Source organism: Clupea harengus, chromosome 13 (genome assembly GCF_900700415.2).
Source record: "Clupea harengus chromosome 13, Ch_v2.0.2, whole genome shotgun sequence".
Classification (NCBI taxonomy): domain Eukaryota; kingdom Metazoa; phylum Chordata; class Actinopteri; order Clupeiformes; family Clupeidae; genus Clupea; species Clupea harengus.
In genome coordinates this window covers 7,855,942-7,878,441 of record NC_045164.1, presented here as the reverse complement: position 1 = coordinate 7,878,441, position 22,500 = coordinate 7,855,942, and the positions used below count along the sequence as shown (strand labels likewise).

Sequence of the window (22,500 nt, the reverse complement as noted above, 5' to 3'; positions counted from 1 at the left end):
GGGTTGATGCCATTGACCTCTAAACTCTTACATATTCACCAGCTCATGCTGACAACACCATGATGTCATTGGGTCACAATGACATCATGGCGATGCCATTTCATGCTACGACACACCACCTTGTGAGGTTCAGCGTCAGGGCAAATTGAGATTATTTACCCAACTATCCGCCAGTCTGCCACAGTAAGGCCATTGTATCTGCTTCAGGAACACATGTGTGACTGAAGCGTACTGTATACAAACATGCTGCTCCGTTTACCGGCAATGTAAGCATGTCTGGAATGCCCACGTCATGGAATGTTTAAAAGCGTCTACCGGCAGTGACCCTGCGGCCTGTTGCGTCGGGTTCCTCTCAGCATGTGTGTGTGTGTGTGTGTGTGTGTGTGTGTATAAAACTTGGCATATGCTTGTCTGTACATTCATGCCTGTTTGTGTAAACTAATGTGTGTGTGTGTGTGGTGTGTGTGTGTGTGTGTGTGTGTGTGTGTGTGTGTGTGTGTGTGTGCGTAGACAGGAGAGCTCTTCCTCTCCCTCAGGGCTGGGTCATTAAGTGAAGCCTGTAAAGGGACACAGATGTGGACTCGCCCACAGATTAAGGAGGAACGGTAGTCAGCTGCTCTTAAATTAACCTGTGTGTGCCGTGAGCCTTCCCGTGCTGCTGCACCATCCCACCACTAGAGGGACCAGTGTGCCTGCATTAGGGAGGTGCTCCCTTCAGAACTACGCAGAGCAGGCTGGAGGAGGTGAAGCCCTGCCCTCAAGAGGACAATAATGGTACTGCAGGAGAAAATGCCTATAAAGCAGCCTGCACACTCGAGGACTGGTCTAGTCTGTTGCCAGAGACACCTTCTTACAAACTACAGAATGTAGTCATTACTGCAGTTACTTTTTCTCTTAAGTGTACACTTTTGCTCATCTGAGATTTCATACATGGAGATTGACTAGCTCAGTTCATATTTTTGGTAGGAAATTGAACACTCCCGTGTGTGTGTGTGTGTGTGTGTGTGTGTGTGTGTGTGTGCTTACCTCTAGTCTCTTCTTGTATGGGTCCCTCCGGTGTGTGTGGTTCCTCTGAGTGTGTGTCCAGTTGGCGGGAGTCGTTGAAGAAGTCATTCGTGTCTCTGGGTTGGATCTCCTGTAGGATCCTCTGCAGACCAGCTGATGCTTCTACTGAGAAGAGCAATGAAAACACATAAATACTGTGCAAATGCAAACACACCAACCTCAAAAGTAGAACAAGCATTAAAAAGTACTCAAAACACTCCAACAGAGTTGGAGCATGGAACATGTACGATCTCATCTGGCATGAAGAAATAAAAATGCCTCTAGAATGCAAAAATGCAAAGGTCATTCTTAGGCTAGGATTCACCCCTGGATTCCACCGGTTGCATTTTCTTTCGGCACGGCTTCATCCCCCCACCGGAAGCGTTTCAGAAGCGAAGCGTTTTTGACTGCCCAGATTTTACGTACTTGCTGATTTTTCCTTTATTTTTATGCTTCTACCAAGTCGGCTACGTAGTCTGTCTGTCTGTCTGTCTGTTTTAATTTTCTTTTTTTACTGTTACTTACTCCTTGTTGTTCTGTAGCCTACAGACAAAGTTAATACAGTTAAGTCCAATTATGAACGACAAGATTTGTGGCTGCGCCTTAGCTGTTAAAAATACACCCATCCTCATGATCCACCCATCCCATCTCCTGCGTGCAAGACTAGGGTGGCTTCCGTCACGGCCGCAGATTTTTTCTGCAGAGCAGAGAGCCGCTTCTGAAACGCACTGCGGCGCATCTGGTGGAATCGCAAGCGCTGTCTGGAGTGGCCACCATCGGCTCCGGCGGCTGCCGCGCAGCCGGAACGTGACGCGACCGCACCCCGGTGCAATCTGGGGTTAAGACAGCTGAACAAACAAGTTCAGCCAATAAAACACGGCCGCATTTATAAACACACAAACACACACACACATCCATTCCAACAAGTCGATATTTAGAACATCTGTTCTATGCAAATTCATGTAAATCAATGTCTGTGAGAGCCAATAAGAGAAGCTGACCGGAGTCGGTATCCATGGGAATGAGTCCCTCAGGGGAGGAGCTTTGGACCACGGGCGAGACGACATCAGACATCCTGTAGCACACGGCAACCAGCTCCGGGACGAGACACCGCCACTGAGATGCCAGGACCAGAGACCTACACCAAAAAACACAACACACACAAACACACACATTCAATTACTTTTCTATCAAGAATTTCTAGCTAAAAGACGTTGACTATGCTTCCTGCTTTTAATGCAGTCAAAAGCCAGTGAGCTCTTCTGTATAATATCTTTGTGTTTAGGCATGCATGTGTGTGTGTGTGTGTGTGTGTGTATACCCATATACTTCTTCTGTATTCAGCTAATTCAACTGAACTCTCCCATACATGACTCTGTCTGTGTGTGTGTCTGTGGGTGAGTGTGTGTGTGTGTGTGTGTGTACCAACCCTGTATTCAGCTGCTGTATGGCTGCAGAGATGCAGTGAGCTCTTCCGTACAGTGGGCGCACAGCTGCAGCCTGCAGTAATGACAGCTCTGCCTGGGCCACTTCTGCCTTCAGACACTCCAGCAGGAACTGGACCACTGACACACACAAATATTAGAAATATGTAAAATATTACAAGTCTAAGGTCTTAAAATCGTTCCCTTACTCTCTAGGAACACAGAAACACTACCAATGGAGATACTCCCAACGCCAGACTTACGAGCGAACGTGTTCCTCTCCAGGGTGGAGGCCTGCTCAGAAGCCTGGGGCTCGCCTGGATGGGGCGGCTGGAGCAGGATGCCCTGTTGCTGGCCACAGAGGAGCAGGGCTGGCTGCAGGTGGGGCTGGTGCAGCAGCAGGTTGAGGAGGTGGGCGGCCGTCACGCTGTCGAAGGGCCGCGTGCTGGTGCTGAGGGCCAGAGAAGCCTCTAGAAGAGAGTGGAGTCGGTCTGGGTCCTGAGCAAGAGAGGACGTATGAAAACACCTCAATGCACACAAATCAGTCTCATACATGCACAACTCACCCACAAACAAATACATATAAACAGATCAACACAAACTAACAACGTCAGTCATACACACGCATCCAAACATTCTCTCTCTCTCTGTCTCCCACACACACACACACACACACACACACACACACGTCTAAAGACAACGAGAATATTGTTGAGTGTTGAACAGTGTTGAACCCATGTGTGCGTGTGTCTCTGTGCATGCTTGCACATGTGTAAGTGAGTGTGTTGTGAGTGACTGTGAGTGTGAGTGTTTACCTCCAGACGAACGACTTTGTGTGGGAGACTCCTTATGAGTACAGAGGCAAGCTGTTTGACCTCCAGGAAGTTACTGGCCAGACAGAACAGCACTGAATCTGCATGTGTCTCACTCACACACTCACCCAATGCAAAGCCATCAGGGCCTGAGAGAGAGACAGAGGGAGAGAGAGAGAGAGAGAGAGGGAGAGAGAGAGACAGAGGGAGAGAGAGAGAGAGAGAGAGAGAGAGAGAGAGAGAGAGAGAGGTAGACTGTAAGGACAGAAAAAAACTGACCAAAGTGTGTTTCTTCTGTCAACCACACTTCCTGGGTAAGGAAGCAATATTTCCACAGCTTCCTTTGGGAGGCCCAAAATACAAACCAGAGACAATTCAGACTGCAGTGACAGGCCCATGGCCAGGAGGGGGCAGCAGCGTTGAGCCAAGTCAAGCACCTCTCTATTTACATTTCACTCCCATTCATTTGGCAGATGTTTGTGCTCAGAGTGACTTACAAGCCAAGCTGAGTACAACTCAACAAGACAGCTAATCAGCGGAGAACACTGAAAGTGAGTGCTGTATAATAAAAGACAGATAAGGCAGACCGCTGGAGGTAATGAGGGGTGACCCTTTGGTGGCGGCTTTGAATGCAGTCGTGACATTAACGGGGGGTATGGGGCAGCCACAAGCCACTGATGAGGTGAAGGAAAAACTATGTGGTCTGTGGTATTTCAGGCAGACTGGGGTGCGCTCTGGCAGCCTGAGTGTATTTATCTGTGTTTAGATTCAATCACTTGGGAGATGCTTTTTATCCACAGTCACTTCCATGTGAGGTCAATTGCGACCTACGCAACACCAGGTTGAGGAGAAACCGACATGAGTGTGTGTGTGTGTGTGTGTGTGTGTGTGTGTGTGTGTGTGTGTGTGTGTGTGTCACCTGTGGAGAAGGAGGAGCTCAGCCTGACATGAGTGTGTGTGTGTGTGTGTGTGTGTGTGTGTGTGTGTGTGTGTGTGTGTGTGTGTGTGTGACGGTCACCTGTGGAGAAGGAGAGGAGCTCAGCTACCAGCCCCAGCAGGTGAAGAGACATGATACAGGTGGAGAACGACGCTCCTGGAGCCAGAGACCCGAAGAGAGTCTCACATAACCAGCACAGGAACTCCTGAAAACACACACACACACACACACACACACACACACACACACACACACACACACACACACACACACACACACACACGTCGGGTGTAAATGATCTCAAATGAATCAATAACCTAATGAGAGCGCTCCTTTTCCCCTTATAGAGACCAGCTATATCCTTGACATTTGCAAAGGGACCCTACAAAATAAACATTCAATACAGACTTGACAACTATAACACACAGACACACACACAGTTAGAAAAATACCTTATATGAGTGTAGTATGTGCTGGTCTTTCTCCTTCTGCTGCGGAACCTTTTCCTGAGCCACTCTTCTCTGCAGCAGCTGGGCACTGTCTTTTAACCTACACAACAGCTACACACATACAAACACACCTTCCAATCAAATCACACATTTAACATTTAATGAAATGCACATAAGCAAATTAAAGAGGTAAGTGAGTGTTTTGTATGCATGTCTAGCGAGTTTAGGTTAATATTGTGAGCGTGTGTCAGTCTGTGTTTGTGTTTGTGTGTCAGTCTGTGTTTGTGTTTGTGTGTCAGCCTGTGTTTGTGTTTGTGTGTGTGTGTGTGTGTCTGTGTGCCTCTCCACTGGATTATGCGTGCATATGACCCTGACCTTCTTGATCAGGCTGACAGTCTGCTGGCGGACTCCAGGTGATTGGCCGTTGAGGTTGCTGGGCAGGAAGCAGCGGATGAGGTCCATTTCCTGCGGGGAGGTGGTCTCTGTGCTGCGGTGACTCTCACACACCAGACCCAGGGTATCCATACGCACCTACCCCAACACAATGGACACACATTTATGGACACCAAAAAACAGCGCGCGCGCACACACACACACACCAGACCTACCCGAACACAATGGAGATACATTTATGAACACCAAAAAACTGTGCGCGCACACACACACACACACCCCAACACAATGGAGACACATTTATAGACGAACACCAAAAAACAGCACACACACACACACACACGACCTACCCCAACACAATGGATAGACATTTATAGACGAACACCAAAAAACAGCACACACACACACACACACACACCAGACCTATCCCAACACAATGGAGAGACATTTATAGACGAACACCAAAAAACAGCACACACACACACACACACACACACACACACACACACACACACACACACACGACCTATCCCAACACAATGGAGACCAGGCATGAAAACGGGTCAGGGGTGAAAAAGGTGAGAAGGATATTACCCCTCTAGGGGGGTCCGGGGGCATGCTCCCCCGTAAGAAACATTTTAATATTCCATATTTTAAAGCATCAATCGGATGCATTTTGAGATGCTTTTTTTGCCAACCTGGGGAGAGCTGGAGAAACTTAACTTCAGCCATGAGTCCAAAATGATTATGGCCTTCTTACTAAGTACTATGCACTGATGTCACTGGGTCTAACATACAGTATAAGAGGCACAATGTGGTAAGGGCACCACAAATGGCTTAATGCATAGCCCCCACAAGAGATGGTGGACATGCTGTAACTTAACTTGTCTACTCTTCCATCATGATTGACAGCCAATACCATGTTATGTAATTCAGATTTTAATTGGGGCTGTCAATAGATACAAAAAATTAACTAATTAATCTCACATTTTGAAATTCATTAATCTAAATTAATCGCGATTAAAAGTTTGTTTGACTTCTAAAGACTAAATCTTATAAATTAACGAGTAATCACTTTCAGACAGCGTGTATTTTAGACACTGTTGTTTAATTGTATTTTTTTTAAACACAAAACTACACGCAGAACTGTGTTTTCAAAGAGGCTCAGGCCTATAACTCATACCTATAAAGTGCCAGCCAGGTACAGACTGTGTGCCGCGCAGGGTAGATGTTAAAACGGAAGTAGCCTAGCAGCTGCCAACATAATACGGGCTCTATCAGTGCCTAAAGTGGTCAGTTTGCCACTTATCTCCCATCTGTTTGAGACGTCGATGAATTCCTCTGCACAGTCCTCCGCTGTATGTCGCGAATGTTTTTTTTTTTTTTTACTTCCAATGCAAAAGATCTCAATTTCCATACATTGTCAATAAAATGAGCTGTGACACCCAGGTAATTGTCATTTCTGACTGACGTCCAGTTGTCACCAGTAAGGGCGACGCTGGCAGCTTGTTCGAGGAGCTGAATTTTTCGTGCTCTCTCGCAGTCATACAAGGAATGTATGCGACGGTAAATCGTAAGAATTGTCCCCTGAAGCACTTCGAATCACCTCAGACAGCCCACCGTCCTCAACTATGTTGATGGGCCGACAGTCACCGGCAACCTAAACTGCGTAAGCGTTGGTAACCTTTTCACGGACTGGTCTAGTTATTTTCCTAGTGAAGTCGTGGAGTGTGGGTTGGCGATCATCTAACCTGGGACTGCTTTCTGTCGGGTGCTTTGCATTAAGGTGATAACTTAAAGACGAGCTGCTTCTGTGATGGCTAAATTCAGCTTGACAAATGCTACATTCAACTTTAGTTTTGTCGGTTGTTCCGTCATTTTTACTCTTAAACAGAAACTTTCCGCCCAACAATCCCTCTGCTCTCTCCATCTTCAACTACCGTCTCGGTCTCTCCTATTCCTGACTGCAGGCACGCGGCGGTTTCGTGTCATGTGTCAATGCACATAGGAAGTAAACAACGTTGCGTTAACTGCCTTAAAATATTGTATCGCATTAATCTCGGCCACAATAATCTCATAGATTAACGCGTTAACTTTGACAGCCCTAATTTTAATACATTTTATTGGCAAAGATAACAATTTACAGTTCGTAATACTCTCAGAACCAGGTCATTTTTTCTTCTTTGCCTGAACTACCAGTGTCTTCATGGCCCGCTTTCGCTGTTTTGCCACGTCTCAGCCTCGCCCCTTTCTCTTCTTCAGCAGGCGTGCTTTCAGCTTCTGATGGTGGTCTGCACTGGTGATGCAAGGCAACTTCGCGTTAATATTTCCATGCACTCGCGCTCCCTTCTGGCACGCGCACCTGTTCGCAGGTTCGCAGATTTCTCATCGAATCTACACGATTCACGTAGGTCACCTATTTTGGTTTCAAAACGGCGAATGTCGCCGAAAGGTGAGGGATTTTCATGCCTGGGAGACACTTTTATAGACGAACACCAAAAAACACCACACACACACACACACACACACACACACACCAGACCTTCCCCATCACAATGGAGACACAGTCAAAAACCAACACCAAAAAACAGCGCGCGCGCACACACACACACTAGACCAAGAGTGTCAACATATACATACACACACGCAGACAATATCGTAATATGCACACCTACACACACACCCGGAGTTCCTATACGCAACTGACCATAATGTTACCATATTACAATTGAGCACACAAGAGATACGAGAGCTTCCTCATGAACCTTGCCAAACACCAGAGACACAACTGTAACATGTACAACCAAAGTGCCAAAGACACAACTGTAACATGTACAACCAGAGTGCCAAACACCAGAGACACAACTGTAACATGTACAACCAGAGTGCAACACTGTTATTTGTGAGATGATGGGGATGTGAGATGAATCAAATTTTCTAACTACGGTTTTACGATTTTCGAAACAAGATACTCAAGATAAAACGACTGCGTCACATTCCGTTTCACAGCGGTGCTCTCATTTTGTCTTGTGTAATAAATCCAGCGCACCCCTTCCCTTCACAGCAGTGCACTTTCGCCCTTCCCTAAAAGCCCAAACGCACTCTCAGCCAGGCTGTGACATTTTAAGTTCAGCTCAAGATGACGGATAGAAATCCTTTACAAACCCCTCAAACACAAGTGTCATATTGGTTTCATCCAGCAGTTCTACTGCTGACTGTTTGAAGACACCAGGTTATGTTTGCTTTCATTCCTTTTGATTTTCTTTATTCATTCTCTACCCCAAAAATGAATTCCAACCTGTGTTTCAAGCGTTGCCAAGCAACTAATATTGTTACACTGCAGCCAAGTTGCGTCAGAGAGGCTATTTGTGCAAATGAATCTTCACTTTAAATGTTAACTTGTACATTCCCCCAACTTCATTCACTCCCTTGCCTCACCCTAAAACTGTCAAATGTAGCGTAATAAAATCACTGGCTGCCATTCTGCTCTCTTACTTGGAATGAATGGAGTGTTTATGTTGTACAATTCAATGGCTGAAGTATATCACACGCGGAGTTATTACTAGCGGTGAGAGTGAGGTTGTTCCAGGATATCCCCGCTCATGGAATGCCTCTTGTCCGTTCAGTAATTAATAAATCATTCCACCAGATCTAACTGTTGTATAATATATATTATTATTTATAATATACTTTATTTATCTTTTTTACATTCTTTTTTTCTTCGGTGTTGAGCAAGGAAATCCACTGTCAAAAAGACAAGTGTTTTTAGAAGTTCAATAAATGCACGATGTTTCCAAAGTCAATGAGTAATCAAGTGAAATAATCGTGATCTCAAAATTGCCCTAAATAATCGTGATTATGATGTTTGCCATAATCCAGCAGCCCTACTAGATAACATTGACACAAATAATAATGTATGACAAAGGCACAGCAAAGCGACACAGTGGTTGGTAGCTACAGTAGTGTTGATGGAATGATGGTCTACTGATTGAGCAGTGTTGAGCTGTAATTGGTGCAGAGGATCTGAACAGGTGTGTGTCTCACCTGGTCGTGTTTGTGCAGGAGGGCGTGTCTGAGGAGAGGGAGGGGCACTAGTCCCCCCCAAAGCCGCTCCTCTGAGGGCCGCATCACCCCCTGAGCCCGTGCTGCTCGGAGACACGTCATCAGGGCACCAACTGCACCACGACTGCCTACTGGGCCTACACACACACACACACACACACACACACACACACACACACACACACACACACACACACACACACACATGCAGCAAACACAGACACAAAGCATAAATATTCAACAGATTTAAGTTAGTATGAAATCTGGAGTTTGTATAGGGGTATGAGAGTACAAACCTAGTGTGTGTGGACTACATGCATGTGCACACATGTGATTTATAAAGTTGAGTACTCATCTGCAGTATGCAGTATACAGTATGTGTTTATGTGTGTCTGTATGGGTGAATCTGTGAGAGTGTGCCCCTGTGCCTTGACTTCGAGGGAGAGTGTTCAAAAATGTGTGTATGTGTATGCATGTATTATGAGTGTGTGTGTGTGTGTCCTTCCCACTCACCTGCAGCAGTGGGCGGGGTCTCCTGCAGGGCCTGTACCATGTGACTCAGACTGGGGGGGTTACATCGGAGAAGCTTCGGCAGGAAGTAGTCCAGGATGTAGGTGGTCTGGTCCAGCTTGGCCTTACACAGCACCTCCAGCAGGGGGCGCACCCAGATGCGGTGCCACTCCTCCATCCATGCCTCTGGACTCCCAGCCGTCTCCCCGGCCTCCCCTTCACTCAGCTGGGCCTTGTGGCTGATGAAAAGCCTCTCCAGGAGATCGCTGGCATAGGGCGCCAGCGTCTGGTCTCCCATGAGGCCGAGCAGGCGGGTGGGGAGCAGGGGCTCGAGCGTCAGCAGATACCCGGCGCCCATATGCTCCACCAGGCACGCCAGCGAGCCGTACTTCCCCCGCATGTGCCACTCCAGCGCCAGCAGGCCCTGCGTCAGACGCATGATGTAAGGGTCGGAGGTCAGAGGTGAGGACGTGAGGGCGCGGTTGTCGTTCTCGAGGCCTGCTGAGGCCTGGTGGAGTGACAGAAGGTTCCGGAAGAGGGAGCGCGTCTGGTGGCGGACGCCGTCCAGCGGGTGCTCCCAGTGGGCGTAGACGTGCTCCAGGAGGCGGGATGTGAGCGCGGCATCCCCACGCACGGCCGGTGAGAGGAGAGGGGGTTGCGTCGCCCCCTGCAGGGCTTCCAGAGCAGCGCCACTCCACAGGGTCAGTATGCGTGCCACCACCATGGCAGTGCTGGACTCCTTCACACTGTGTACAGTAAACATGCAATGACTATGTGAATAAATGAGTAAATCTATTTTACAACTCTTTTTACAGTACATAGTATTTACAGTCAGGACCTTCCACAATAATTAGTTTAACAACATTAAATAGATTCTCATGATAATAAACCAAAATGCATAATATAGTAGTAGAATACAAATAGTATCATAATTGAGGCAGACACTAACTATGGGCAGTAGGGAAATAAGACTATGCAAGACACCCTTAACCCTAATCCTAATACAAAAAAAAAAAGAAATGGATAAACAATCGAGTTCTTCTGAGGGATAATTACATCTTCACCATCTGATAGTCAAAGCTCATTATAGTGACCTCTGACCCCAATGACCTTTGATCCCTCCATGCCCCCTCACCTGGTGTCCAGATCCAGTATGGCGTGTGGGATGAGCAGCAGCAGGGCTTCGGCCTGCGGGCCCAGGCTCCATCCCTTCCAGCTGAGCATGGCCAGCGCCCCGTGGCACAGGTAGACAACCAGCGCCGCCGGGCGACCCGCCTCGTACAGACCTGCGCTGCTCTCTCTCAGCCATGAGGGGGCGCTCTCGAGATCACGCTGCTGGGTGCACTGTAGCAGACCTGCAACCTAAAACCATATCAGACATTAAATGATTGTTGGAATACTTTAAAAGAAGAAGACGAAGAAGGTAGAATATATTCATGGTTTTTATTGCTATTCTTATATTGTACCATTACGTTGGTGCTGGTGTGACGTGTACTTGTCTGTTGAGTTGAGCTGGATGGATAAAATCCTATTTTATGCCAATGTAGTTTGAACATAATTTCCCTCCCAAACTAAAGCAATACCATTGGACAATACAATCCCATTCATTTCTACTGTTAATATTAGGGATGCACCGATACCGATACCAGTATCGGTGCCGATACTTCGTTAAAATACTCGTACTCGTTTTTGAATTGCCGATACCAAGCACCGATACCACTCATCAGTATTTCACTGCATCAAACTGGCCGGGCTATGCTGACACAAAATGTGATTTATTGTCCTACCTGTCCTACCACTCTCTGCCAGACTAGTAAGTAGCTTATTTGCCGTCTTGTGTTGCATTTGCTTGATGTTTGACTGTGTTAGGAAAGTTTGTCATAGTGTCAAAGTATTTCAGTATACAGGTTTCGCTAAATTTAGCTGCTAGCATCTCGTTAGCGATTAGCAATTCCGTTGAGCTGCCTTAACGGCGATTTGGGCTCATTTTAAGATAAATGACGACGACAGGAGTAAGGCACAGTGTAAGATCTGCACTGCTACGGTGTGGAGGGGCGGAAAGGAAAGTACTTTGTTTAACACAAGCAATTTGATTAAACATCTGAAGACACACCATAGTGCTAAGTACACAGAGTTCACTGATGCTAGTGGCGCAAGACCGAAGCAACCAATCTTAACTGACGTCTTGCAAAAGAAAAAAACGCGCACGCACACAGAGAGAGAGAGAAAGACTGTGCCACATAGGTGATTGGTGAAGTGATTGTTTGTGTACTTGAGCAGGAGATTCTTCTGATCCTTTTGTAACTGAAATGTGCTCTTGTGCTAATCCAGTAATAGTTCTGTTCACTTTTTGTTAAGTAGACTGTGTTGTTAACTATGCAGCAAATTGAATTGCCTTTATCTGGTTATATTTGCATTTTGTCTCATGTGATGATATTGTCTGTTTGAAGGCTTTTTTTGTGTGTTAAAACCAGAAAGCTCTGTTTATTTTTGGCTTGGGATAGCCTTCTGTTAATTTTGTACTATAGGCTTGACATAATCTGCAGAGGATAAAATAAAATCTGCCTCCAAATTAATTGCACTTTCATGGAGACCAAATCTAAGAAGTATCGGTATCGGTACTCGGTATCGGCAAGTACACGAATAAAAATACTCATACTCGTATCGGTTTGTAAAAAAGTGGTATCGGTGCATCCCTAGTTAATATTGCTATTATTGATGACTCTCACCTCTTTGGCCACATCCTCTTCGTTCTCCGTCACAGACCTGATGAGCAACACCACCGCCATCCCAGCAGTACTCTGCACTGACTGAATAAACTCCTCTACAGGGAAGAGAGAGACACAGAAGATCAGGTGAGGGAAGGACGGTGACATAGAAAAATCTAATACAAAGCCAGGAGAACTACAGTGACAACCACCAGCATGGTACTGTTCAGAATTAGAAAGGATTTTCAGAGCGAAATCCTATAATGCTGAGAAACGAAGAACCCTTCATGTAAAAACCAAGGGGTTCTTCAAACGAAAGAACTAAAGAGAAAATGCCATGGTTCCAGACTGCACCCTCTCTATGAATAAAAGGTCCCCTGAGGTGATCTTCAGCACCGTGCCAGCTCACCGTCTGTGAGGATGTGTGTGTAGCAGTTCATCAGGCCACTCAGTGCCCGCTGGAGAGGGCATTCAGATCCTGTCGTCTTCAGACCGACACCCAGGAGCTTCTGGGTCCTCTGCAGTACCAGCATAGAGGCCTTCACCGCCCCCAGGCAGGAGTACATCAGCTGGGCCTGGACAACGTGCCGCCCTGAGAGGGTCCTGGAGGAAGGGCACGCATGGGAGTCAGAGTCAAAGCTGGTACCGACCAGTTTCCCCTAAAGAGTTCATTTACATCAGGCTACAGAGGCGTTAGAGAACACGGCCGAATACATGTTTAGAACCAACAGATTTACCTGTTCAGATTGAGGTGTTCACTTAAAGCTTTCTGGAAGAACTGAAGCACTGAGGAGAGGAAACACACACACAGAAGATGCATGAAATTTCATCAACCATATTCACACACAGTAATGTTGGGTTATCAACTGCAAACCTGCATCAACCATATTCACAAAATGACAGGGTTGTTTACAGTATTTTTATTCTGATTCTGGTTTCCAAATAACACATCCATGTATGCTGTAACGCATTTAGCTTCTCATGGCTTTCCATAACTTACCATCTGTCTGTAGAATTTGAATACACCTCTCGCCTGTAGGACAAAAAATACAGTTCAACATTAAATTGGGCATTTGAAGTTCAAGGCGAGTAAAATCAATACGAATGGAGACCTGTAAACCCCTCACCCACGATGTGTGCATGCATCATAACCTTAGCATCTGGTTAACTATGAGGCAGGCACAGTATGTAAAGTCATCTAAGACTCACCTATGGGAAATCGATCCAAACAGGAAGTGACCGTGTCCGTGAGGTTTGTGTAGTGTTCCGAGCCCAAAGACGACAGACCATCAGACAGAGCCACAGACAGACAGACAGCAGTCTGCTCCTGCAACCACTCTGGAACTGATCCCAAAGCGCTGGGGACGGACAGGAAACAGAAAAATGAAAGTCAGGAAATGAAAACGTTATGGTTACTTTTTTTGGCGTGCTCTCGTGAAATAATAACAATGCACTCAGAAGTGGCGCGTGCTGTGAGGACAAGGGAGACATTGATAAGTTCAGATATTTTAGTTGGAGAGTACCATATCCAAAAAGTGTTCGCTGCAGACCGTATAGCCGTCGTTTAATCAGCAGGTGCTTCTTAATGCACAATAGAGTCCAGTGTAGTACATTTTTTCATGTAACAGTGGATATCTGCTCCAATGTATTTCACAAAAGAGAATGTGAATTATATAATGCATCAATGCAGGCCTCACAGAAATGCCTTTATGATCATTATCCACACAGCTTCTCTGACTGAGGCCTCAATGAGTACGGGGGCCTCTGTACTAAGCAAGTTTCATTCAACACATTACAGAGATTCCCTTAGGCACTACCTGGCAGTGGCCCTCTTCAGGGGGTTCTTGGCCTGGACGGAGATGAACATCACACACAGGGCCTCCACGCTGGCCTGGAGGAGAGGGGCTGGTGACGGGCTGTTATCAGGCTGAGGTGTATCCTCCAACATGGCACCAGCCTGGCAGGACAACAGAGGTGAGTCAGAGACAACTGAGGCTCAAACGCCTTTACAGAACATGTGGATGCAAGTGCCAAGATATGTCCTTATATGGCCTGAACATAATAAGTCTAATAAAGAAACCTCAGCGAATGTACTGTGGTAATAGACTATTGTAATGAATTGACAAGGATCAATGTTTACACCACACAGGCCTCCATATTAGTGTCCTGTTGCAGATGTACTGGAGGGAGTTCTCCAGGAACTGAGGTGGCACGCTAATACTCAGCAGGCATGTGTCCGTCAATCTGAATTGGACTGCATCAGAACTTGACGGCAAACAACAGCCTGAACACAATCTATGCAAGTCAATCTACTCTCATCCTTCATTTGACTTGACTTGGCTAATTTCAAGTAGCCTTAAGCAAAACTACAATGTACTAGCAACATTTAAGGTCTTTATGTAAGGATTTTATTACAATGCACTTCTCATTCGCCTGCTGCACATATAAGAAGTACACTCTACTTACGTATTAGGTACACAATGTCAACTGAAATGCAATGTGACTGTAGTTCACTGTGGTAAAGATAACACTACTGGCACATGAGGTGAACACACCTTCTTGATCAACTGGATCTGCTGGACCGGGTCAGTCAAACCCAGACACTCCAACAATGTCTGAGCGAGATCCGTGTCAGTGGCATTTCCCTCAGCAGCGAGGGAAGCTGAAACACACACACACACACACACACACACACACACAAACAGTAGTACACGTGGACTTTATCACAGCCAACCATAACAACCCTCCATTGGCTAGTCAATTACTCACTTCGTAGTCTTTCCAATTTAGCATCGTCCAGCACCACAGCTTCCACTTTGGCCGTCTTCTTCTTGACCACCATGACGGAGTCTACAACACGACAACTTTCAATGACTAACCCATCTCAAACCACTTCAGAGGCTAAATCATTACATCCATATCAAGGAGGACATCAGTTGTTATTTTTACAATAAGTCATCGCCTTAACAGTAATCTGGCAAAGTGAGTCAAACCACTTCAGTGCACTTGACATATCGCAGACTGACTGACTACCGAGTCACTACTAACCATTCCGTGAAAATATCAAGAAAGTATGTTTATTGTTAGAGGAAGGCGACTTGTGGTCATGATTTCCCCAGAGTTTATTGTGTGGTATAACGTTAGAAGGCAAGGGCTTCAGTGATTCAGGATAATAAGATTGAAAACTATCACTGAATAACGTTACGAAGGTTGTATTGTTCTAATGTGCTGTGAAATAGTTGTGAAACTCATACAGTTATTATCTGACACCACAAGAAGGTTATTGAAAACTCAAAACTGCTGTCTTGATTTATAAGTAAGCTTTCGCATATGCATGAACGAACAAGTCAGTAAAGTGAACTGCTACCTAACGTTAGCTAGCAAGCTATACGGTTTTGGTGCAAATATGAAAGTATGGTTTAGTTTGCATACTGCTAACTGTGTAGCGCTTGTATTTGCTCAGCTTGTACATGAACCCAAACTGGCAGCAAATATAACTTACCAAAATATTCCTTCTAACAACAGCTAAATCCGCTTTCTTGCATTAATGTGAGACTTGCACATCAGAAACAGCGGTACATTTTCGTCTGCTACACGTGTGAAACGTCAATTCCGGATTCATGTGAGTCCCACCCAGTCTGAACGCTGATTGGTGTACAATTACAGTTTCTTCAAGTCTAGTTGTGATTGGATAATAATCGAGTCAATTGAAATACCATAACTCACGAAGGCAGATCTACATGAGTGCACCTAGAATGTATGGGATAGGGCAAGGCTTCCACAAGTCACGCCCTTAAGCCCTCCTGTTTTCATACTTGGTCAGGGAATGCTGAAATGAAAACTTTGAGATGGAAAAGAAGCCTCGACTTTATTCCAAAATGAGGTTAATATGACAGAAATAACTGGGACACCGCGGCATTTGTATGTGACATGGAGTGAGTGCGGGGGCATCTTCTAAATAGCATCTGCTGTATACCGGGTGAGTATAAACTTTAACATTTCGAATACTAGAACATTATTTGACAGTAGCCTATGGCTGTCATGTTGTTTTTCCAAGACGAAAATAATAAGTTTTTTCCCCAGGACACGTGTATTGTTTTAAAACGACTTGAAATATGTTGGCTAAAAGTTTGTAAAAATCTAATCTAAACGATCTTGAATTCGTTAGATTTATATTTTATTATCTACTTTAGATGAAATTCACACGCTTCATCACGGAAAGTGTATTCTGACTATATAGTCATGGAATAGTCTGGCATCACCGCTTGCAAACGTCGTGAATTTAAACTGTGAATAGTGTTAAATCTGTGGATCAATAATTTAAGAGATCACTGATCGTCGTTCCAGAAGTCTAGAATCTATCTCAATCAATCTTTCCTCTCTTTTTTTCATTTTAGCGATCACATCTTAAATAACTAGTAGGTCTAACCCGTTTTTGTAGTCTACTACATCATAATAAAGTATTCTAGATGGTTCTAAAACGGTCGAGCACCATTTTCCTTGAAAGCTGACAGACAAATTCATACCTAATCGTGGAGTTTAGAGGGCAGTCACGTCTATTGTAAACTCAATACATTTCCATAGAGTGCGTGTCAATAGGCTCTACAAATAACCCACACAGCAAAGACAGTTCAACAGTAGGCCTACACTTTAGTCTAATATGCATGTATGGAAAGTGAAAAGTAAAGATATAGAATTGTGAAATGTTGGATTTAAAAAAATTCCAAACAACTGGCCGTCAGAAACAGAAGTTTCCAATGGCAATACACATAGCATATAACATATGTTCAAAATAATAATATTTTCTCTCACATGCTTAGGCACACATCACTCTGGGGGGCACGCAAATAGCACAGACAGACACAGACACACACACACACATAGAGAGAGGGTTCTAACTGTTAAGTGTACCACACAGGAAGTGGGCACAGATAGGATGACAGCTCTCCTCCCTGTCCCTTGGGGCAAACAGCATTGTGGGAAGAAATCCCCCACAGGAAAACTGTTCCTCACTGATGAAGAGTTCTCACTTGTGATGGCAAAAATAAGGGCTTGGAAGTTAAGCCTGTTTATATTCAAATGGATTCACAATAGTTTTATCCAACAAGACACTGAAAGAGTTAAAGGCAAGCTCAGTGTGGAGTAGTGACAAACTCTCTTTAGTCCAGTGCAGACATCTTTGCAATGAACTGGTGCGACACAGTGATTCAGAGAGAGAAAGGAGGAGATAATAGAAGAGAGATACACAAACAGCACCAGAGAGGAGAAAAACAAAAACAAAGAGATGAGTAAAGGGGAGTACAGGGAAGGAGAAAGGGAGGATGAGAGTGATTGACGAAAAGCATCGCAAGGAGAAAAAGAGAGAGGGAGGAGAGGGAGTGGAAGACCACAGTCTTGTTATGGAGTTTGGTGAGATAAGCAGCTGAGTCATGATTCACTTTCGTGGACAGTATCAGCAGCCACTCCGTTCATATCAGGCTGGTGATTTGTGGATGCTTCTCTCCTCACCTACCCAGTGGCCATCTTGGCTCAACGGCATGCTGTTTCCATCAGGCCGGATGGCGTCATGGTCTTGATGTTGTTTACCACAACAGCCCACTGAAAACAGTTAATTGCCCTCCACACCACTTTTTCCCCCCGTTGCTTTGTGAGCAAGCCAAGAGAGTAATGAGAGCCTGGGACTATAAAACCCGTTTCTTAGCCACTGCCACTACTACTTCTTCTTCTTCTTCTCCTTCTTCTTCTTTGCTTTAATTCTTTTTCTCTTTTCTTCTACTTTTTCTGACTTCTCTCTCACTCTGTCTTTCCACTCGCCATGTTTTCACCTCTGTGGCCATGTGTTTCTCATAACAGAAATTCTTACAATGGAAACTTGTAGCAGTGTGCACCAGAGCTGGCTGTGGAAATGTGTTTTGGTAAGAGCCAGTATGTGCAGAACGCAGCCCAGCCCGGCCCAGCCCTGCACAGAGCAGAGCAGGCAGGGGAGGGAAAGAGGGAGAGAGAGGGAGAAATAGAGGATGATGGAAAGAGAGAGAGTGAGGGAGTAAAAGAGAGGAAGAGAGAGAGATTTATATTTTGTACATATGCCCCCCCGCTTCACATGTTTTGACAGTGATGCACAATGTTATGGTCATGCCCGTTAAGCTTCTTTTAATGTGAGAGGGAGAAAGGGAGCAGAGAGAGATTGAGGACTAAAAAAGGGGGAAATATACTCACACAACACACACTAGAGTCCCTGTTTCCCCCCAAACTGACCAGGGGACTTTGTTATGAGTCTCACCCACTATTTCTGTCTCCCTCACTCTGTCTCTCACTCAATCCGTCTCTGTTTCTCTCTCCTCCCCCCCCCCCCCCCCCCCCCCACCTCTCGCTCAGTCCTTCTCTCCATCTATTTGTCATTTGCTCAGTCCACCAGAGGAAATTAAACAGATGTCCTTAAACAACTCTTTAGCGGCAGACACTCCAACTGTCTAAACTGGTTGACATCAGAGGCATGGACTCTCTCCCCTGGCGATTCAAGCAATAGCAATGATCACACACTGCCACAGAGCAGAGTTGATGCTAACGGCTTAATGCTTCATTTTTAAAACATTCAGGTCTGAGTAAACCTTGAGTTTGCTGTTATTTCAACAATGTGCCCCTTCTACATGAATTCTTGAAGGGAAAGAGATTGTGAGGTATACAGTTATTTAGAAATTCCAGCAATTAAGAAAGAAAGCATTAACAGACTCCAGCTGCCAATTCCAGGTCAAATGGCACTGTCCATGGACTACTGTGTTCCACTTTAATATTAAGTGCATATATGTTTCTATCATGTTTGTGTAAGAATAGTCACAGAAATGATGTGATCTCATTCCCTCACAGTGCTGTGTGTTGTTAGACAGGTAGTACACATTATTTAGGGCCTGTAAACTATGTGTAGGAGGCATAGGAGTGATTCTATTTTGGCTGAGGCATCCAGTGATTCAGTGATTTCTGACAGAATTTATGACTAAATGGTCATGTCAAACCTAACCATCTCTCTCTCCGTCTGTCTCTGCTTCCCCCCCCGCACTCTCTGCCCTTTTCTCTCTCTCTCTCTCTCTCTCTCTCTCTCTCTCTCTCTCTCAGGGGTGGGGGCCAGGCAGGATGGCAGAGGGGGAGGACTGCTCCACCATCTCTGACTGGAAGGAGAGATGCATCACCTTGGAGACGCTCCTTTTCAAATTCCGGGAGCAGATCATGAAAATCCGCCAGCTCACTGCCGAGAAGGTCAGCTTCAGGAATCCCATGTGCCCTTCCTTCAGTCTATCTTTTCTCTCCCTAAGACTTTCGTGTCACTCTCTCTCCCTCTCTGTCTCTCTCTCTCTGCCTCTCTCTTTCTGTCTGCCTCTCTCTTTCTGTCATGGACAGTTGGTCTGTCTCTCCAATAGTTCTGTCTGTCTGTCTGTCTGTCTGTCTGTCTGTCTATCATCTTCATCTCCCTCTCTCATCCATTCATTGAAACTATCATTTCCGTAGCCCCATAGGACATGTACAGCCCATGCTGATCATTATGGAACAAGGATGTGGTTTCTTCTTCATGGTCTCCACGCCCTCTCTCCTCTCTCATGTCTCCGTCTCCTACACACACTTTCATCCACAGAGGCTTCTTCGCATGTGAAAATCATTCACTAAGAGCTCCTTTCATATGATTTGCTGCACAATTGTGGGCGGCTAAGGCAAGCCAGCTCTTTTGTTGACAACTGTGGCCCTGGAGGGTGTATTCGGTAGAGGCTTGGGTGGCACTTTTGGGTGGTGATTGTGTTCTTTTTCCTCGTACCTATTCTTTACATGAGTCTGATAGTGTCCTTCCTCAGGCTGCAGATATTGTGTGTGTGTGTGTGTGTGTGTGTGTGTGTGTGTGTGTGTGTGTGTGTGTGTGTGTGTGTGTGTGTGTGTGTGTGTGTGTGTGTGTGTGTGTGTGTGTGTGTGTGTGGATCATGCCTTCTGCCTCTATATACTTCTGTTCTGAGAAAGTACTGCTTGGTGCCGAATAGAATGATGAGATTTGACCTTGCGGTCTGAAGCCTGACGGTGTCCATCCTCTCTGATAATGGAGGAGGCCAATGCTGCTCCCATCCGTGTCTCCTCTCTGTGTGAGACATGACCTCCTCACCTTAACTGAGACTGATGAAGAATAGAGTCTATGCTGGGCATGTGAGCGGTGTGCTGGTGATCCCGATGGTTATCCTGGGGTGGTCATTACTATGGTTAGCATGATTGAGACTCTGTTGGTTAAAGTGCTCCTGCATATGCACTCATGTCACACACAAGCACACACACACATGCACAGAAAGACACAGACACAGAAAACACTCAAATGCACTTACATACATACACACACACACACACACACACACATTTCCAAACACATACAGATGTGCCATTTAATATTCACATGCATATTCTTTGACATTTGCAGGCAGGGAAAACAGGGAAACTGTTGAGACGGAGCAGCATTTTGTCAGCTGACTAGCGGGTCATTTTTGTTAGGGCTTTCCATTGTACACAGACACACACACACACACACACACACACACCTACACCCACACACACACACACACACACACACTATGCCCCGATCAGCCAGCTCTTTGAAATGTGTCCTGATGAGTATTTGCCATGGCAGAGATCAGGTCAGATGTCCCGGTGTGAAGGGTGAGGAGTCGCTGGCCTTAGCCTTGGCACCTACGTGCTAAACAACCAGAATGTATGAAGAGTGATGGAGTAAAGAGAGACCTGAGTGGAGACCTGAGAGATGCAGAGGAGGACGGGCAAATGTGACTGGCGTTAGGGTACCCGACACAGGGCATTAAAAGGGCATTATTCCCCTTACTGACCAGTTTCATGTGTCCCCCATGGATGTCCTCAGACCGCAGTTTCGGTGCACACTGGTGGAATATGGGTGAGGTCACATGGTATCATAAATTAAAAGGATCTGCCTAGGAACATGGATGGACTGATATGTTTGTTAAGCTAACCTTACTTGAATGGCTCATTTTCCCCCACTCTAATCAACAGATGAACAGTTAGCTTGTGAACAGACCGGCGGGCTGTATGACTAGGGGAAAGCATCTGTGCCCTTTGGCATCTTCAGTGGCACCGTCCCAGATGAGGGCATCAGACCCTGAGTCAGTTTCAGCTGGGGGCATCTCTGTGTGCCAGTGATGTGTTTTACCATCACAGTGTTCAGTGCTCTGCTCTGGTGTTGCGTGTGTGTGTGTGTGTGTGTGTGTGTGTGTGTGTGTGTGTGTGTGTGTGTGTGTGTGTGTGTGTGTGTGTGTGTGTGTGTGTGTGTGTGTGTGTGTGGTGATGTGTGTGGTAGTGTGTGAAGATTATGGTCAAATACTGTGGCAGGCACAGGCATTTCTTTATATGCCTCTCAGCTTTTCTGTATATATATGGGTGTGGTGTGTCACATGCCTGTGTGTTTTGAGTATATGCTCCAGTGTGTGTGTATGTGTGTGTGTGTCTGTGTGGCTGACTGTATGTCTGAATGCAGGCCTGTTTGGTTGTGTGCCTGTGTGTGTGTGTTTGCCTGCAACATGTAAAGGCAAGCAAGTCTGCTTCTTTCCGCTTCACCGTGGCCTAGTTCTGCAGAGTCCAGTCTCTGGAGACTATGAATTAGAGACTAACCCAAACACTCCTGTCATCATAGCACCCCCCCCCCCCCAAAACACACACACACACACACACACACACACACACCAACCCAGTACAGTGCATTCTGGGAACTCTCTTATGGAGGAGTGCAGAATGACTGGCTCTGGCCAGAGTATTTGTGTCTGATCTGATCTCTCTAGTCCAGTTTCACTGCGGGTACTTCAGAGCTGATGCTGCAGAAATGGGCTCGTCAGAAAACAATGGAATCCTTGAGCTGAATCCATTGGTTTGGGTGCTGGCTGTGGACCACCCTGGACAGAGGAGCCTGTGAGGCTCAAAGCTCTCCACATAATGGATGTGTGTTTGTTCATTCCCTCGCTGTGGCTTTAAGGTTCTGTGTTGCTGGTGTGATGGTTGTCTCCCTCCCATTAATCCTCTACAGACAGACAGACAGACAGACACACACACACACACACACACACACACACACACACACACACACACACACACACACGCAAAAACTCTGAACTCCGAACT

At 45.8% G+C, this 22,500-nt stretch overlaps 2 protein-coding genes across 3 annotated transcripts in view; one reads left to right on the top strand and one right to left on the bottom strand.

The window, feature by feature from the left end:
- The window catches only part of thada (THADA armadillo repeat containing), an 86,574-nt gene extending 70,636 nt beyond the window's left edge, over nucleotides 1-15,938 (bottom strand). The window contains exons 1-20 of one of the 2 annotated variants that reach the window (XM_031579424.2): nucleotides 15,842-15,938; nucleotides 15,109-15,189; nucleotides 14,895-15,001; nucleotides 14,157-14,296; nucleotides 13,549-13,697; nucleotides 13,340-13,372; nucleotides 13,077-13,125; nucleotides 12,749-12,942; nucleotides 12,361-12,455; nucleotides 10,767-10,993; nucleotides 9,635-10,377; nucleotides 9,104-9,258; nucleotides 5,042-5,197; nucleotides 4,670-4,777; nucleotides 4,299-4,422; nucleotides 3,284-3,429; nucleotides 2,732-2,966; nucleotides 2,474-2,609; nucleotides 2,046-2,182; nucleotides 1,027-1,170 (exon numbers count right to left, since the gene is read on the bottom strand). In XM_031579424.2, the coding sequence (XP_031435284.1) occupies nucleotides 1,027-1,170; nucleotides 2,046-2,182; nucleotides 2,474-2,609; nucleotides 2,732-2,966; nucleotides 3,284-3,429; nucleotides 4,299-4,422; nucleotides 4,670-4,777; nucleotides 5,042-5,197; nucleotides 9,104-9,258; nucleotides 9,635-10,377; nucleotides 10,767-10,993; nucleotides 12,361-12,455; nucleotides 12,749-12,942; nucleotides 13,077-13,125; nucleotides 13,340-13,372; nucleotides 13,549-13,697; nucleotides 14,157-14,296; nucleotides 14,895-15,001; nucleotides 15,109-15,181 (3,151 nt within the window). In that variant the 5' untranslated portion in view covers nucleotides 15,182-15,189; nucleotides 15,842-15,938. The remainder of the gene's footprint in view (nucleotides 1-1,026; nucleotides 1,171-2,045; nucleotides 2,183-2,473; nucleotides 2,610-2,731; nucleotides 2,967-3,283; nucleotides 3,430-4,298; nucleotides 4,423-4,669; nucleotides 4,778-5,041; nucleotides 5,198-9,103; nucleotides 9,259-9,634; nucleotides 10,378-10,766; nucleotides 10,994-12,360; nucleotides 12,456-12,748; nucleotides 12,943-13,076; nucleotides 13,126-13,339; nucleotides 13,373-13,548; nucleotides 13,698-14,156; nucleotides 14,297-14,894; nucleotides 15,002-15,108; nucleotides 15,190-15,841) is intronic. The other variant, XM_031579425.2, reaches the window with a different exon arrangement.
- Nucleotides 15,939-16,072: 134 nt separating this feature from the next.
- Nucleotides 16,073-22,500, top strand: part of plekhh2 (pleckstrin homology domain containing, family H (with MyTH4 domain) member 2) — a 33,629-nt gene continuing 27,201 nt past the window's right edge. The window contains exons 1-2 of the mRNA XM_031579426.2: nucleotides 16,073-16,318; nucleotides 19,450-19,590. Of these exons, the coding sequence (XP_031435286.1) occupies nucleotides 19,468-19,590 (123 nt within the window). The 5' untranslated portion in view covers nucleotides 16,073-16,318; nucleotides 19,450-19,467. The remainder of the gene's footprint in view (nucleotides 16,319-19,449; nucleotides 19,591-22,500) is intronic.